Source organism: Amia ocellicauda, chromosome 13, assembly GCF_036373705.1.
Source record: "Amia ocellicauda isolate fAmiCal2 chromosome 13, fAmiCal2.hap1, whole genome shotgun sequence".
Taxonomy (NCBI): Eukaryota; Metazoa; Chordata; class Actinopteri; order Amiiformes; family Amiidae; genus Amia; species Amia ocellicauda.
The window spans coordinates 15907067-15925577 of NC_089862.1; the positions used below are offsets into that span (position 1 = coordinate 15907067).

At 36.1% G+C, this 18511-nt stretch overlaps 1 protein-coding gene across 1 annotated transcript; it reads left to right on the forward strand.

The window, feature by feature from the left end:
- Positions 1–1849: 1849 nt before the first annotated feature.
- Positions 1850–17190, forward strand: cckar (cholecystokinin A receptor). Its single transcript, XM_066719988.1, has 5 exons — positions 1850–1987; positions 3037–3288; positions 9618–9879; positions 13483–13610; positions 14300–17190. Exons 1-5 carry the CDS (start codon positions 1864–1866, stop codon positions 14818–14820), a joined length of 1287 nt encoding a protein of 428 aa, XP_066576085.1. The 5' UTR covers positions 1850–1863; the 3' UTR covers positions 14821–17190.
- The last annotated feature ends 1321 nt before the right edge of the window (positions 17191–18511 follow it).

The following is an 18511-nucleotide window of genomic DNA, read 5'->3' on the forward strand; positions in this document are numbered from 1 at the left end:
ATATACAATCTCTCTCCAAGAATATACCTAATATTTATTTAATGCAAACATGAATATGGATGTTTGCGCACGTGTATGCTCGAATGAAATGTATTCTATATTATATCGCCTCAGAGTTAATTACATTTCTGTTTACCTGGTGACACATTTCAATCCTAGATTAAAGTCTCCACAGATAGATCAAACATTTTGGAATATAAATTAGCTTTTACGGTCTTTGCACTGGATCTTAAAACTCTACAATTAGGTTATTTTCACTACATTACAGATTTACTGGTTGCAAATGTTCCACCACTAATCTTGAAACACACAAGTGTACTAACTAACTATGAAATACTGATAGTTAATTGGAAATACAGCCCAGTGAATTATAATTACTAAGTTACAATTCTTGCATGTAGTGGTTTCCTTTTAATATTTTTAATATTGACTATGTAGCTGTAAAAGTGCAAACTGATAGCTTATTCATGTGCTTGTTGTGTGCCTCAAGTAAATAAATAATTTTAAAGAAGACAACTTCCATTTATGTATACGACAACATAGTTAAATCTAAATGTTATATAGTATTTGGGTTTCCTTGAATAATTCAGTAAATTGTCAGAATATTGGAGCCTACCTATAATGCAAAATTAAATTCAAAATCTGATTTGAAAGAGAAACATCCTGAACTTCTCATTGTAATAAATTGAACACAGAAAAAGTTAAATAAGGTTGATGATGGAAAACTTAATAATCATATACTCTACACAATTATAAAAATATATAGCTTTGGAAGCATATGACATTGGCCTTAAAATGATGAATACATTGAAATTGAATTTCAACAGTATATTTTTTTGGTAATACATGATTTAGACTTTTGCATTTTGTAAAGTTTTCGCTCAATGTGTATTGTATATTACTCTATATAAAACCTTAATACAATCACAGTTTCTTACATTAAAACCAACATCTTAAACTAAAATGAAAAACTACTAACCTACAGCTAGACAGTAAGACAAATATTGTTATCAGTCTCAAACATGCGTGTAACTGCAAAACATGACATACAATGTTTGAAATCATGACAGGAATATACCTGTTTATTTTCCCCTAGATTGGGGTTAGAAAGCAAGTGTTTCTAAAATGTTAAAATCAGGTACATAAAAATACATCAATCAACCTAGAGTGTAATATTCAGAGTCTTCTGTTGCCCTTCACAACTTGCCATCTTTCTCCCTAAAAGTTTTCTATAATTTTGTTGTTTTCAAGACAAGCCTACACAAAAACCCTTCTGTCCTATTCAGTACTGCAGGGTATACATTATATAGGCGACTCAAGCTATGTTTATTATAATGTTTCAGCTTTTTATTTTGAATACATACATACATACATACATACATAAACGCATAGGCTAGATTATTTTGTCTTTATAATAATGGCAATGATAAACTTCCAAAGTGAATCTAACAATGGCATGTAGACACACCATCTCTGACTCCTGTAAGTCTTGGAAAGGCGGGGTTTGATGCCTAGCATTCTTATAACTGGTGTCGCAAAACCAGCCACCAGAACCTGTGCAACCTTGCTCCTGCAAACAGCAAGTCAGTGGTGCCTCCTAGTCTGGGGAAAAGGATGTCATTTTTCTTGCATAAATATCAAGTCAGTGTAGTTTGCATTTGAACTACAAAATATATATGAATACAAAGTTTTCAATTGCAGCAGAAATGTTTAGCCCACGCAGATAGCTCTTACTTGCAAGTGACTGAAATGGGTGGCATTGGAGAGTTTGGTTTTTAAAGCATTTTTTTTTTTATTATTATTTAGTTTTTTTTTTTTTTATATATATATATATATATATATATATATAGTCACCATCCAAACATGGAGACATTTACTTTGCATGACATGCTTTTAAACTCCACTGATATGAACAAGATTTTATGTCGGCTGGGAATGAAGAATGACTCGGAGTGCGAGGGACCTGAGGAGCAGCCGCAGCCTAAAGGTAACCAACATTATACCCGACCCCTGTGTCCTGCACTTATTGCGGGATGTTTCGTTATTAATTTCGTATTTATTTCATTATTTCATGCAATTACATTCCACTGTAATTACAATCATTTTATGGTTACGGTATTCTAGATTTCTAGTGGGTAATGAAGCATTGCTTGACACTTGGCAGCCCGGTTTAGTTTATGTATTTATTTTATTTAAGATGCTTATAAAGCGTTGTCCATGTTAAACAGACACTGAAAAGAGAAAAAAAAGTATAAAGCAAGAATAGAGAGGGAGAGAGAGATGGGAAACCAGAGCAGGCGCTGTCGATGCCCATGCTGCCCAAGGGGCGCTTGGCTGGCACATGGACCCACGCTGGCAGGTATGGGTCAACCTGATGGAGAGCCTGCGGAGCTACACAGTCCAGATGATTTAGTTTTAACAAGAGGGAGACGCTCCCTAAACCCACGTTCATCTAGAAAAGCCAATGGCAAGGTTTTTGAAAACGTTTTTCCAGTTTATTTACATTTTTACTTTATTATATAGGGGTTTCTATAACACTCTATACATCCTCAAGATTACACAACCACAGAGAATCACAACTATAAACTTCACACCGGTAAACATTAACAGCATAGTCTTACACATATAGAAAGAAAAGGAAAGAGAGATATAGAAGACTAAGAGAGTGGGAATGGAATACATTCCCCTGCCTCAAAACAAGGCACAGTTGTACATATTAAATATATAAAAGCTAAAAGGGGTCAGTTATACAGAAGTAGTAAAAAAAGTGTAGTTAATTTTATAATAAGTTGTTTTATCCATGATTTATACAGTTCGTATTATATTTTACAAATCTATTTGTGTGTAATATTTCTATATAAGCACACAACATCAATATCTGCAGTAGACATGGATATTAATACATGTTTTAATACTACTAGACAAGAATGTGGTAAGTGTTTTGTATCAAATCAAATGGTGATTAGTGCCTTTCTTTTATGAAGATTGTCAAAGTTTGCTTCTTATAATTATAACATGATGTGTTTGTGTTCACAGATATGAATCAGAATGTACGGATACTTCTGTACAGCTTAATATTCTTGCTCAGTGTGCTTGGAAATTCCCTGATCATTGCTGTCCTGGTGAGAAACAAGCGGATGAGGACAGTGACGAATATCTTCCTGCTGTCCTTGGCTGTCAGTGACTTGATGCTCTGTCTCTTCTGTATGCCTTTCACCCTAATCCCAAATCTGATGAAAGACTTTATATTTGGCAGTGGGGTCTGCAAAGTGGCCGCATACTTCATGGGTAAGTGATTTAAGAGTTGGCCAGTTAGTCATGGTTGTTTGGCCCATGGAGGAGTGGCATTCCAATTGATTATAAAAACTGTATATTCATAAATATATTTTATTTGTTTTCCTTATACTAAACAAAATGTTAGCTTTTCATATATTTATCTATTTTGTATTACTATGATTTGCAATTATTTTAGCCCATTAGTTCTACAGTAAATAGAAACATCCGTGAAGTGGTCCTGTAATTCACAAATGTTGCCCTGATAGAGGAAAATGCTATGAAAATGTGTTGCTAGACAAAGTGTGGAAAAATTTGAATAAATGTGTCTTAAAAGACAGGATTAGTTCAGAAAATATACTTTTAAACTGCAAAGGTGACTGGTTATAATTACATGACATATAGTAAAAGTGTTTGTCTGTCTATGAAACAAGTTGAATCTAAGCATGTATCTTAGTTGACAATCCTATAGTACGAAACCACATAAAACGATGTGTCAACATTTATAGTGGTTTGATTATAAACACAATTATGGGAAGAGTCTTGTCAGACATTGTTACATTGTTACAAAGTCTAGAGCAGGTCTTAAAAAAGTGTATTAATCCTTTGCAGAACCTGGACAAAAATAGTAGTTTTGACATTTTATTTCTGGATATAATAGTTTAAGCAATGAAATAAAAGTGTTTTGACAAACATCATAAAATTGGAAAATGATCAGGTATTTCTTCACTACGTAAACATTATTTGTCACTAAAAACCATTTTTTCACACAAAGAAACATTAGAAAATATTAAAAAACTATGAAACTATGACTCTCAATAGCAGCAGCTGTAATAGGTAATGTATTAAAATCTGACCAGAACAAGGGGTTCACCCTCTTTGAATTCAGTATAAAGATTAGGTTTAATTACTGTTTGCTAGAGTGACAGAACTGAAAATAGAAATTATAGTTACATAATATTTCAGCTGTTTTTGACCCAGGTCTGCTGCTGTGCTGATGTGATTACAAGGGTTGTTTAACAAAATTGGATAATTCATTAGGTTTAAGCTCTGAACAGAATATAGTCCATCAGTTCTAATGTGCCTGCTTTTTCCAAGAATTCAAGAGTTAGAAGACTGAAGCTTCCTTACCTTACCTTACCTACTTACTAGCATAAATGTGCTTGTCATGTGAGTGGAATGGCCTTTTGCATTTACGACTGTTTACTAAAGTCAGTTCTCATTATGTTCTAAAATGCATGTTGGATTTGAAAGCAAAGCACTGAGTAAGTTCAGTTACATTACGTCCACATCTGTAAGAATATGAACTTTTTCATAAGAAGAGAAGAATTTACACAGGCAGACTTTCTTGTTAATAGGTATTTTTAGACTACAATACGTGATGTGTTTATGATAACGTGGAAGATGCTTGTGTAGAATTATCCACCCGCAACATGACCTTTTCCCGAATGAATGTATGCCTCACTTGAATGTCACAACAGGAACATCACATAAATGCCAAGGAAGGCACAACTGTTTAATTTCAGCTAAATCAAGTGCAATTGACAAAATAGTTAAATATGTATGGCGGAAATGCTGCAGATACTCGCTTAGTTGCTACTTGGTTACAATATGTTTCTGTAAATCATTTTCACACTAATTTTATAGCTGAAAACAACCCATTGTATAGAAGCATTTCAGTTTATAACAAATATTTTAAAGCATTTAAATGAATAAAACATGACAATGTGTCCCAGGGCAGTGCCTCTTTAAGTGAAATAATAAACAACTGGCAGTGGGTTTTGATGTTTAAGTGGGGCATCTGATACCCAACACGAATACAAATACAGAACTATCAGGACAACCTTCCTTGCAGTGCTAATAGATTAAATCATTGGTCCTCTACTATTCAGAGGTCATATGTATTTGCCCAAAAGCATATAAAGGCAATCTGCAACATTTTGGAGACAGTTCCTGCCAGTATGGTCCATAGATCTCATAGTTTTGTCAGTGTGGAATATACTTCTCCCATTCACTGTAGAAGTAATACAGGGATATTGAAACCAAGCTGAAGACCAGGACCAGAACAGCATTGTTCTCAGGGATCCTGCCTGCACCCAGGACAGGACCACATTTACAGATGCTGATATGACACCACAACACAAGGCTCAGAAGTCGTTGTGCCCAATATAATTTCAGTTTCTTGTTTATATGGAATCATTTCTTAAGCAAGAACTGTCTTTTCAGATGAGATGGACTGTATTTGTATGAGAAGGGAGCAATTTTTGCAAGGATTACAGAGGAAGTAGAGGAACATTTTATCTCAAAAGGACAGAGGGAGAATATGTTGAAGATCTGGAAGGAGGTAACAGGGTAAACAGAAACAGACCAACCATGAAAATGGAAAACACCATTTCAAGTGTAGCAGTCCCTAAATTCTTGTATCTGTGGTTTGGCTTAAGTTATGGCTTATAATTTTTAGAAAAGCAGATGATAAGGGCCTGTGATTAAGGTTAAATCTGGGATCAAACAGATATGAAATTGGTGTAAAACAATACAAAACTAAATAAGAATAACTGTCATTCTCCTTCACGTGAAAGCAGACAAAGAATATCTCTATGACATTAGTCTACTTCCATTCCATCTTATACAAAGCATTTACTAAGATATTAACACATTACCTTGAAGACACACTGAACTTCGCCCCAACCAATAAACAAGCAGGATTCAGAACTGGATATAACACAATGGATCATATATAAGTTGTATGAGAAGTATTGGAAAGAGAATATGAGCTTCCTCTGTGCCTGGGCTTTGCTGACTACAAGAAGCATTTGATTCAATATATACAAACTGAGTCATCAGAGCTCTGAGAAATCAAAACATTGAAGAAACCTATAGAACTCTTATTAAATACAATCAGGGAAAAAAGTATTTGATCCCCTGCTGATTTTGTACGTTTGCCCACTGACAAAGAAATGATCAGTCTATAATTTTAATGGTAGGTGTATTTTAACAGTGAGAGAAAAAAATCCAGAAAAACGCATTTCAAAAAAGTTATAAATTGATTTGCATGTTAATGAGGGAAATAAGTATTTGATCCCCTATCAATCAGCAAGATTTCTGGCTCCCAGGTGTCTTTTATACAGGTAACGAGCTGAGATTAGGAGCTCTCTCTTCAAGGGACTGCTCCTAATCTCAGCTCGTTACCTGTATAAAAGTCACCTGTCCACAGAAGAAATCAATCAATCAGATTCCAAGCTGTCCACCATGGCCAAGACCAAAGAGCTGTCCAAGGATGTCAGGGACAAGATTGTAGACCTACACAAGGCTGGAATGGGCTACAAGACCATCGACAAGCAGCTTGGTGAGAAGGTGACAACAGTTGGTGCGATTATTCGCAAATGGAAGAAACACAAAATAACTGTCAGTCTCCCTCGGTCTGGGGCTCCATGCAAGATCTCACCTCGTGGAGTTTCAATGATCATGAGAACGGTGAGGAATCAGCCCAGAACTACACGGGAGGATCTTGTTAATGATCTCAAGGCAGCTGGGACCATAGTCACCAAGAAAACAATTGGTAACACACTACGCCATGAAGGACTGAAATCCTGCAGTGCCCGCAAGGTTCCTCTGCTCAAGAAAGCACATGTACAGGCCCGTCTGAAGTTTGCCAATGAACATCTGAATGATTCAGAGGAGAACTGGGTGAAAGTGTTGTGGTCAGATGAGACCAAAATCGAGCTCTTTGGCATCAACTCAACTCGCCGTGTTTGGAGGAGGAGGAATGACCCCAAGAACACCATCCCCACCGTCAAACATGGAGGTGGAAACATTATGCTTTGGGGGTGTTTTTCTGCTAAGGGGACAGGACAACTGCATCGCATCAAAGGGACGATGGACGGGGCCATGTACCGTCAAATCTTGGGTGAGAACCTCCTTCCCTCAGCTAGGGCATTGAAAATGGGTCGTGGGTGGGTATTCCAGCATGACAATGACCCAAAACACACAGCCAAGGCAACAAAGGAGTGGCTCAAGAAGAAGCACATTAAGGTCCTGGAGTGGCCTATCCAGTCTCCAGACCTTAATCCCATAGAAAATCTGTGGAGGAGCTGAAGGTTCGAGTTGCCAAACGTCAGCCTCGAAACCTTAATGACTTGGAGAGGATCTGCAAAGAGGAGTGGGACAAAATCCCTCCTGAGATGTGTGCAAACCTGGTGGCCAACTACAAGAAACGTCTGACCTCTGTGATTGCCAACAAGGGTTTTGCCACCAAGTACTAAGTCGAAGGGGTCAAATACTTATTTCCCTCATTAACATGCAAATCAATTTATGACTTTTTTGAAATGCGTTTTTCTGGATTTTTTTGTTGTTATTCTGTCTCTCACTGTTAAAATACACCTACCATTAAAATTATAGACTGATCATTTCTTTGTCAGTGGGCAAACGTACAAAATCAGCAGGGGATCAAATACTTTTTTCCCTCACTGTACATAACAGTGTTGCACCAGCAAACCGACTCCACCAAGATACTGACCAGATCAAGATTTGTTAAGGAGAACTTCAAGGAGACACAATCTCTCCAAAACACATCAAAGCACCTCTTGTAGAAGTGTTCAAGACTTTGGACTGGGAATATAAAGTTAAACAGAGCTTATTTGAACAACTTATGATTTTCTGATGACATCGTCATATTTGCAAAAACACTTGCTGGCAGTGAAGCATCAATTTCAGGAACTCTCAGATGCAAACAAGAAAACTGGACTGAAAATGAACCTGAGTAAAATTACAGCTTTGTTGAATCTAAGAAAATGTAGATCAACAGATAGAAGTCAAAAGTTATGTCTACCTTGGACGACAAATCAGTGCAGATGGAGATATTATGGAAGACAGAAGATATTAATGGGATGGAAGAAACAGGACACTGTTGAAAGGAAATCCACTAATTTGCCTGAAGAAAAAAACTATTTGATCAATGCGTAATACCAGTGCTCATTGTGAAATTTAGCCACAAAACACTAAAATGCTACAGAAACTGCAGGTGACACAAAGAAGCATGGCAAGATTTTCGCATGGAATAACAAGAAGAGATGTTAACATTGCAATGGGCTGGACACACTGTGAGAAGAACAGATCATAATGGACAACAGAACTTACTGTATGGATACCAAGAGATTAAAAGAGACCTAGAAGATGAGCACATAAAAGATGGGAAGATGAAATAATAAACTTTGCAGACGAATACAGGCTGATGATGATATACATATACACACAGGGAGAGAGAGTGGAATAGAGAGAGAGCAAAGTAGTAAGGAAATCAAGTCGAAACTTGCAATTGATCAATAAAGATAAAAGCCTTAGTGCTTTTCTTTCCCTTGGCTTGGAGGAAGTGATAATCACTGAATAACTGCAGAAATTACAAAGGTACTATACAAATATTTTGCATACACTTCTTCCAAGGGAGAAACTAATAACATGCCTCAGTATGGCACGGGTTTTCCAGGGTGGTGTAAACACACAGTAGCTCATATTACCATTAACAATTCACATTTTTTCCTAAGACTATTTATATAACCTGTCATAGGCACTTTATCCTTACCCAGCAATATTGCACATATTGTCCTTTTAATATCAATACAGTGTGCACACATTTGGCAGTAATTTTGTAGACAACTGTAGATAAAATGATTTACACATTTATCATGGAAATTGTTAACTATGTACAAGGAAAACAATTTGCCTTTTTCTTAATAGTTACTATTGTATACAATGCTTCAATTAACCCCAAATAATATACATGTACATGGGTCTGATCTCTTAAATTGCATGCATATCAGATTTCTCTGGTGGATTAAATATAAACTTAAGCTAAGACTAAGTATAACTGAGAATTAAATAAGTGTAAAAATAAATGTGTTTATAATAGATTGCTGACTGTGAGTAATGTGTTGGTCTTTATGAATTGGCGCTTCTTTCGACACATTAGAAGTGAGTATTTAAATCATTAATTTGAATTCTGCTTGTGTCTTTGCTGTGGCTATTTCTGCTATTGTTTTCTTTGAGGAACATAAAACAGTGTCATTCACCCGACAACAGATTGAAGCTGTTTAATCATCTTTTGGCATGTTTTATAATTAGTTTCTGTTTTTACTCCAGGAAATGTTTACATGTTTTATGCTCGGTGGCTACTGTTCATAATTTAGAGTTGCTGGAATTGATCTGTGTTTTTAAACAGTTGCAAATTATAGACGTGCTTTAATATGCTGCTAGCCACATGTTTTTATAATAGTCTTTGTAAACCTAAGGCATTATGCGTTGTTCTTTTTTTAGTGATTATGTGCATTGATTTTTGTTTTGATCTGCAGGTATATCTGTGAGTGTATCTACCTTCAGCCTGGTTGCAATCTCCCTGGAGCGCTACAGTGCGATCTGTAATCCTCTACAGTCCAGAGTCTGGCAGACCAAGTCCCATGCCTTTAAAGTCATCACAGTGACATGGGTTGTGTCCTTTATCCTAATGCTGCCATACCCAATCTCCAGCACCCTGGTGCCCTTCACAAGAGACAATAACAGCACTGGTAATATGTGCCGTCTATCCTGGCCCAGTGATGTTATTCAGCAATCCTGGTAAGTGTGTTTTCCATACAGGTTTTGTTATCCAAACATTCTCTGTGGTAATGTCTCCCAAGAATAAATAAGAGCGTGAATTGTGTAACAGGTCATGTAATTTATAGCAATAACATAGTTGTGCAGTGTTTGAGCTCACCTTGCAGCAGATACCATGACATATCATTATTTGCTTTTGGAGTGAGAGTGAGGCTTTTCCACTCCTTAAAGAGTGTACAGTGTAGTTCCCGAGAGGCTGTATTTAATGGCACTGATCACAGAGGAATGGTCTGTGCAGCGTGTAGAAGATACAGTCAGAAAGGCTCAACAGAATGCTGCTGTGAGACATTGCATACAAGCAGGATTTATATTTGGGTATAAGAATAGAAAAAGGAAAATGACATTCACTTTTAGTACTATCACTAGGCTTAATACAATACTAGAATGTACTGCATACTATATAATTGTACTGAAGCAAAAGCTGGAAAAAAAAGAAATTGAAATTTGTGGGATTTGACTGAATCGGGTTTTCCTCAAGGATTTGCCTCTATTTGGCTCCATCAATTTTGGCCTCCACCCTGACAAACGTCCCAGTCCGTGTGCATGATGCATGATCCATGCTGCTTCACCATGCTTCACTATAGGGGTGGTGTTATCTGGGAGATGTAGCTGTGTCGGGTTTGTGCCAGACATAATGCTTTGTATTCAAGCCAATTTGTGTTTCATCAGACCACAGAATCTGTTGCCACAGAGTTATATGAGCTTTCTTATGAAATGGCCACTCTTCCATACAGGCCAGATTCGTGGAGTACCTGAGCTATTGTTGACTCATGGACAGTTTCTCTCGTCTCGACACATGGAGCGCTGTAGGTCTTTCAGAGTCTGTCATTGGCTTCTCTGTCCAGTGCTCTTCTTACCCAGCTGCTCAGTTTTGGTGGACTGTCAGCTCTGAGCAGGTGGTGCTGTATACCTTCCACTTCTTAATTATCGACTTGATTGTGCTCCAAGGGATAGTCAATGCCTTGAAAGACTTGTTGAGAGCAAATCCATCTGGTTTAAAATGCATTTATTCATTTAAAAAAAAAAGATGCAAAGTTAATTATTAGAAAAGGTGTATTGCTCTGTATATGTTGGAGCTTGAAGAGGGTCCTTTTGATTCATAATCAGATCTCACCAATTTAATTGAGAAATGGACATGGATTAACAGCACTAATTAGGATTAAGGCAAAGATATAGAGGCTAATGAAGGTAGGTCTAGTAACACTGCTTGAAAATCCCACCTGGTTTCGATTTTTCTCTTTATTCTAAAATCTCATCACTGTAATTCAGTCAGAATCAAAGGGCATGCCTCTCTACAATGAATAAAGACATTAATATATGTAAAATTATGCAGACTTATATCCTGTATTTGGTAGTTTTATCACCTTTTTAATGTGCTTTTAAAAATCTTATTCAGGATCCATTACTTTCCCTAAATATTTAAAATCTTGAGACAATATTAAGTTTCTCTCTTTTAATGAAAAAAATCAGATTGATTTTGAACTGAGCTAGTTAATTAATAGTGAATCAATTTGAGTTCCCCTTCATATAATGGTTAGACCAAATCAAAACTTTGCCCCCCCCTTGTGTGAAGCACAAATGATGAGTTCACGTCAATCACGTTTTGATGTATAAATAGTAGAAAATTGGTTAAATTAAATCAATTCAACAGCAGTAGGGTACAGATTTGTACTTTTTGATTTGCAGGTACATCAAAGTTTTGATTTGGTCTAGCACTTAGTTTCCTACAGTTACATGTGATTCTTCACAGCAGTGAAATAGTCTGGATTTTTTTTTTTTTTTTTAATGTTTATTTAACCTGTGGTACGTGAGTCTGATGACAACAGATCCATTAAAGGTGGACAGAACAATGATAACTTTAACCTCTAGTGTATTAATCCTGTTGTTGCCCTTTAAACAGTATTCTTTTGGGAGACTGTGTTTTGAATGTTTGGGACTACACCTATGTATCAAACTTAACTTCAAACTTTAATTTTATTAAACATGCTTTCAAACCTTGTTTGATTAAACCAAGTCTTATCTGTTGAACAAGCATTGTTTAAATCAAGACTGTGTATTAAAGTAGTCCAGCAGATGTTATTAAAATTGCCCAAGGGTAGTCAAACAAATTGTTCAGGTCAATATTAAACAAACTTAAGACAAGACAACCTATGCTATAATATAACTATTTCAGCAGCCAGAGTTAGCTTTTCTACTTTGTTAGAAAGTACCCAATTGTATACATTTTATTTGCTAGTATTACATTGAGGTTAAATCTTTATTTGTAAGGAGGTGAGCATTACCTGCCAGCTGAAGGTATACACTGATGGTTAAAACAAAATAATCTGGTAATACATTCCTATATCTATATTTGGTTCCTTCTGGTCTATATGGGTTGTGTTTTACTGAGAATAATTGAATAACCATTGTCTATTGAGGCCTAAATTGAAAAATAATTGGTGATGCATACATTTTTGTTTATTGATTTTGTATTTATTTTTGTGAAATTAAAATGTTATGTAATAGATTCTACCCCCTCACTTTGAGCTGAAATATAAAATGTTCTAGTCATTTAATTTCATTTCCATTAGTAAGTGAATAACTCTGGATTCATTGTTTTTAAGCACTAGTGCCGATTTAGACCCAGTTGAATATGACCAGGGTATAATAAACAAAATAAAAGCACGTTTTTAAATCATGGATCACATGTAAAATGAAAATTGAAGCTGAAAATTTGGGAACATTTAAAAATAGACTGGATAGGATCCTTGGATCACTTAGTTATTAATGGACACCAAACGAGCACGATGGGTCAAATGGCCTCGTCTCATTTGTAAACTTTCTAATGTTAATATATAAAGGTAACTATTATTTTTATGAATCTTTCAACAAAATTAATGAGATACGAAGATTCATTCAATTTCCATGTAGTTTAAAGTTACATTTTGATGTCTTATTTCCTTGCACAGAGCATATGCCAGTGGAAAAGTACAGCAACTTTGTCTTGGTTATTTGTAATGCAAAATTTTCACATTTGTCACTGCTTTTCTTGAATATGTTTTTTGTGAAAAGCTTCGGTTTTTTTTTAAATCATGTTCTGTGTTTTACCTTTTTGTGAATTACATTTACAGGCTTTCCCTTTCAAATTCAATCATGTGAACAAATAATGAGATTCACCTACCTAGTTTTAAAATGCTGCAGTAATAACGCCTGAAATATTGCTTCTGTCTGAGTCACCAACCAGCCACATCTGGCTACAGACCAACTCTCCATCTCTTTGATGTTGATTCAGAACAATCAGTTACAGATGACATACAATGGACTCAACATCAGAAGGCACACTACTGCTCAACATTTATAAATATAGTTTTAGTTTCAAAAATATTAATAACGGATGCAAAAGCTTAGTATACCACACATTTCTGGGTTTTGCAGTTGATCATAACTTGTGCAATGCTTGTTTTTGGGAAAGCTATTCCCTTCAATTTTGTCCAAGGATTAATCCTTTCCTCCCAGTCATGTTTCAGTGATTGTTTTGGTGACAGTTTTGACAGATGTTTACATTTTCATAATTATCTATTTTAGGTACGTTTTCCTGTTACTGATTCTCTTCCTCATCCCTGGAGTTGTAATGATGACGGCATATGGATTAATCTCACTTGAACTCTACAGGGGAATCAGATTTGAAATAAACCACAGAAAGTCTAACCGAGGTAAATGAGCTCTCTTCTCTATAGGTAAAGGAGACATCATCTAATGTCCTTGTAGTACAACATTTTGACTGATGCACTTTAAAACAATGTGAAAAAGGAAATGAAAATAAGCTGAACGGAATGTAGTTATCTAGCACTTTCCTTCACATTTTTTTATAATATACATTTTTCATGTGTTTTTAAACTTGGAATATAACAAACCAAGCCAACCCAAATGTTTTTGCAGTTTTTTTAAGACCTGGTTTTGTAAATAAACAACAACAACAACAACAACAACATTATAAGCAATGGCAAAGGAATATAAATCTCTTGCATTGCAGTACAACACCAGTATTTGTATACCACCTGGTTTATGAATCAGCAAGAATCAAAATATCCTATTAATTGCATGAAAAATATTCACAATTTCAAAAGAAACTATCATGTTTTTTCTAGAACTTGAATACTGAATATATCCACCTTATCTCAGTTCGCAATCTGAGCAGGATTTTAGTAAGATGAACCATGTGGTCATAAGATTTTAACAGGTAAAGGATATAAATTCTGCAAGATAACCTTTGGCTTTATCACTAATGAGTTAAAAGTTAAATAGACAAGTAGACCAACACAAACACACGTACACAATGTAAACCACACAATCCTAAATTATGCACTTTCTAGAAGTTCATATGTGCCCGTATTTATTCCAGAAAGGAAGGTCAGCAGCAGCAGCAGCAGCATCAAACACATGGATAGCGATGGCTGCTACATCCAGAAATCCAAGAAGAAAAGAGTGGAAATGCAGCCGCTGCCCTGCGCCAACAGCAAGACCAAGGTCAGCAGGGTGAGGAGCAACAGCTCGACTGCCAACCTGATGGCGAAGAAGAGGGTGATCCGCATGCTGATCGTCATCGTGGTGCTGTTCTTCATGTGCTGGATGCCCATATTCACCGTCAACGCCTGGCGGGCCTTCGACAGGCTCTCCGCGGACAGACTGCTCTCCGGGGCACCCATCTCCTTCATCCACCTGCTGTCCTACACGTCGGCCTGCGTCAACCCCATCATCTACTGCTTCATGAATAAGCGTTTCCGGCGCGGCTTCTTGGCCACCTTCGCCTGCTGTAATAAAAAAAACATCTTTGCGCACGATGTGGAAGAGGACGGACCCATCACGGGCGGGAGTCTTTCCAGGATTACTTACAGCAACATCAGCATATCAGCCCAGGCATAGACTTGAAGACAGGGCCCTTTGAACACTAAAGTCTCACTAAAGAATGTGAAACAAATAGATTCACTGTGGACTCATTTTATTTCCCTGTGCTGTTTGTACATATGTGCCGTCAGGTGTGAGGACTGTCGCAAGAAGCACCGTTGATCAGAATACGTTTCCAGGACTGGAAATAAGGAAACCGTTGGACATTCAATTTAGTAGAAAATGTAACCAATACTGCATAAGCAAGATGTTTTATGGCTGTTTGAGGGTCTAACATTGTAATACTGGTACAGCATGAACTATTGAAAAGTGCAGCAACCTGTGAGCTTTACCTTGAAAACTGACAAATAGTTACATTTGAAACAGTTTTTCCCACTTTTTCAGGGGAAACAGAAAGACAGTTTTCCGTTTTCCTGCACCAAAACATATTTTCTGTGTGTCCTCACACGTTCTGAAATCTTTAGCAGGTAAGCTGTACATCCACAGTAAACACTTGTAAGTGAATTTATCGAATTGTAGCACAGATAATCTCTGGTTAAAAAGGCTTTATTTGTACTATTATATATTATAATATTGTTGTAGGTATTCACACCTTTCATTTCAAATAATGTTGTTTAGTGATTAAGCTAACTGCATATTTTTCATAAAACGTCACCTATTTATCAATTATGTATTTTCAAAGTGTGTTGAACACCATTTCACCCTGGAGAAAATGGTAGATTACAGTTGATTGAGGTGACTTTTGACAGTCATCCCACTGGTTTCTATGGAGTGGCAATCAACATTTTAAAATGCAATTCAGTTCAGTCCACTGGAATATGTACATGACACAACAACTAAATTTGCAGATATTCATTACAGACTAACAACAAGCTAAACCTGTGTTATAATGCACGATATGTAGATCGCCGATTGCTTTATTAGCAGGTGCATTTTTATGAAAAAAGATTTGCAGTAAAATTACAGCAAAATAGGTTCTCTTGCCTTACATGTTCCTACAGTTCTTTTTTTTTTTTTTTTTTTTTTTAGATATAATTGTGTCTGCCAGTGTATATGTATTGCAATCAGACCGTAACCTTTTTTCTGTTATGTTTTGGTGTTTTAGTTACCTGAAACCACAAAATGAATCAATTAGAAAGGCCAAACACGCAGATTGTCTGTTACTTAAAACCCATGATTCCTATACTTTTATATTATTTATACTGTTTTTCAGTTGAATGACTAATCTGTGGTTATATCTGCCCCTAAAGGCATAGCTGTTGTAAGATAAACATATTTATGTCTTTGAGTTAAAGAACTTGGCAGTGCCTGTTAGTTTACATTAAGCAAGATGTGGTTTACATTTGACATCCTTATTGAGTTCATCTTAGTGCTGTTACCTGGCTCTCTTAACAGTCTGCTGCTACTAGGCAGATTTTAATATCTCTGCCACTTAAGACAACTCAGTTTAAAACCCTTTACATTTCATTTATCTCTGTAATAAACAGCCTTTGGCAGGTACAGGAGATGTGTGGCAGTTTCTCTGTCCTTCTACAAGAACCCATGATTGCTGTCAAGTTTGATTGTGCCCAGATGACACAGACATAAAAACGCTTTTAGTAGATTCGAACTCCATCTTTCAATCGGGGAACACTCAGACCTTTCCTCTAATCAATCTAAAACCAGAATCCACTGGAAATAAAATTGGAGACTGCTTTATCCTTTAATGAAAACACTTACTATTAGATTTCCTTGTTGTCTGCCAAGTTTTATATTGTATCTATGCACCAATTCTTAAAACGTCTCCCAAAGTGGAAGAGTATGTATGTAAGGTTCCAGATGGAGCGGTGTCTGTTGTGTGTTAAGACGAGTCCATTTATCAGTCAGGAATGCTATTATCTGCATTTGCAATGTCTATGTCTGTGGTTTTCTTTAAATGTGTAATAGTTTTTGTCCTTGACCTGTGTGTGTATTCTTGAATGTATGTTTGTGCTTTTATGAACAAAGTGTTCTTATCTTGGTGAGACTTTGTGCACCTGTGTTAGCTTTAAAGCACTCTTTCAATGTAACATGTCAGTCAGAGCTGTTGTTTATTGATACTGTTTCCAGAATTTCATTTGACTTGTGTATTGCATTTTGCAGCTTTTTAAAACAGTTTGAAGTCTGGCATTTGTTTATTTGCAGTCTTTTTCAAGAGAGAAGGAAAAAGGTTAAAGGTTGTGTTAAAATGTATTTTTTTTCAGAAGGAGCTGGATACAAATATGTCTGTTAAGTTGCTTGTAAGGATGTAAATGTATTTGCTTTTTTAAACATGCTGTGTAATGAAATTATATACAATTCCAAAAAGGACACATCAGCTTATAACCCTGTGTGTCTACATGAACCATTAAACAAATGGTACTGTGAGAATTTATGTTTACTGTAGTAAGTCAAATGTTGCTATAAAGTTCAAATTTCAAGAGATGTGCATGTACTTTGAAACTTATACTTTGGTATAGGGTTAGATTTCAAACCTCACAGGAACACACTGTTCCCACATCTTAACAATCATACTTAATAGCATATTAAAATATTTAGGATTCAGTTCCTGAGAAGATTAATATCCTCATGAAACATATAAGCCACAATTAACTTGTTCAGTTTGATTATTGCCTTTATTGCCGCAATTGCAGTGTTTCAGAAATATTTGTTTTCATGGATGTACTTTAGACAAAGCTCTTGGATCAAAAAGATACCCAAAAAATACTAAAAAACTATGATTTTATGGAAACAGACTAAGGACTAGACCAAATCAAAACTTAGACGTACCCACAAATCTGTACGCTATTGCGGTTTAACGTATGGGTAAAAGTGAAGGGGTACAATATTTAGGGAAATCACGGATGGATCACAGTTTTGATTCAGTTTAGCCTTAAACTTTACGAAAACTGGAAGCTGTTAAGTATAAAAGGCACTTCAGAAATCATTATTTTATATTCAAATACTTCACTTTTGTGGTTTTGCAACTCAATTATTAATGCTGCCATTACCAAAACGGATAACGTATAGGATCACGATACTGATAATTACATTTATAACAAAGTAGGATCAAAACATTAAAAAATACATACAGCCTCCCAAGTCAGACCCCACACAGATTGAGGCCGCTGTCTCAAGCATTCCTCCAAGCTGCAGAGCCACACAGTGCCGAACAATCAAGTGATTGATAATGGAATGATATTAAAAGTCATGTTATATCATGAAATTAAATCACTGTAAAAGGCTCATTAAACACACTTTGGTGTCATTGCAAAAGATGTAGTTGTCTACTATACATTTTTGCTTTCTATTTGAACATTTCTATAAGTTATGTTTTTTTCTAATCAGCATTCGAAATCGGGAGTCCATTATATCATCCCGATCTTGGATTTGCTAATCGTTAATCAACTCGGCTTACCCCTAATAACCTCATTATAACTAGCATTTCATTCTCACTCTTTGCTGACAATGATTTTACAGGCTTCCCACAATTAGTATGCAGGCAGGCCATAAAAATTGGTTAACATTTAAAGACATAACGATAAACTTAATGCTGAAAACCAAAAGCCCTGGTCATGGCAGACTTTCACCTTATTTGAACCATTTCGCTCAGCCTGCACTGTTGAGTGTCAGCTTTCAGCAGCTGAATCACTTGACAGACCCATCAGCACATTTTAATTATAATATAAATTTTAATATAAATAGCTGATCC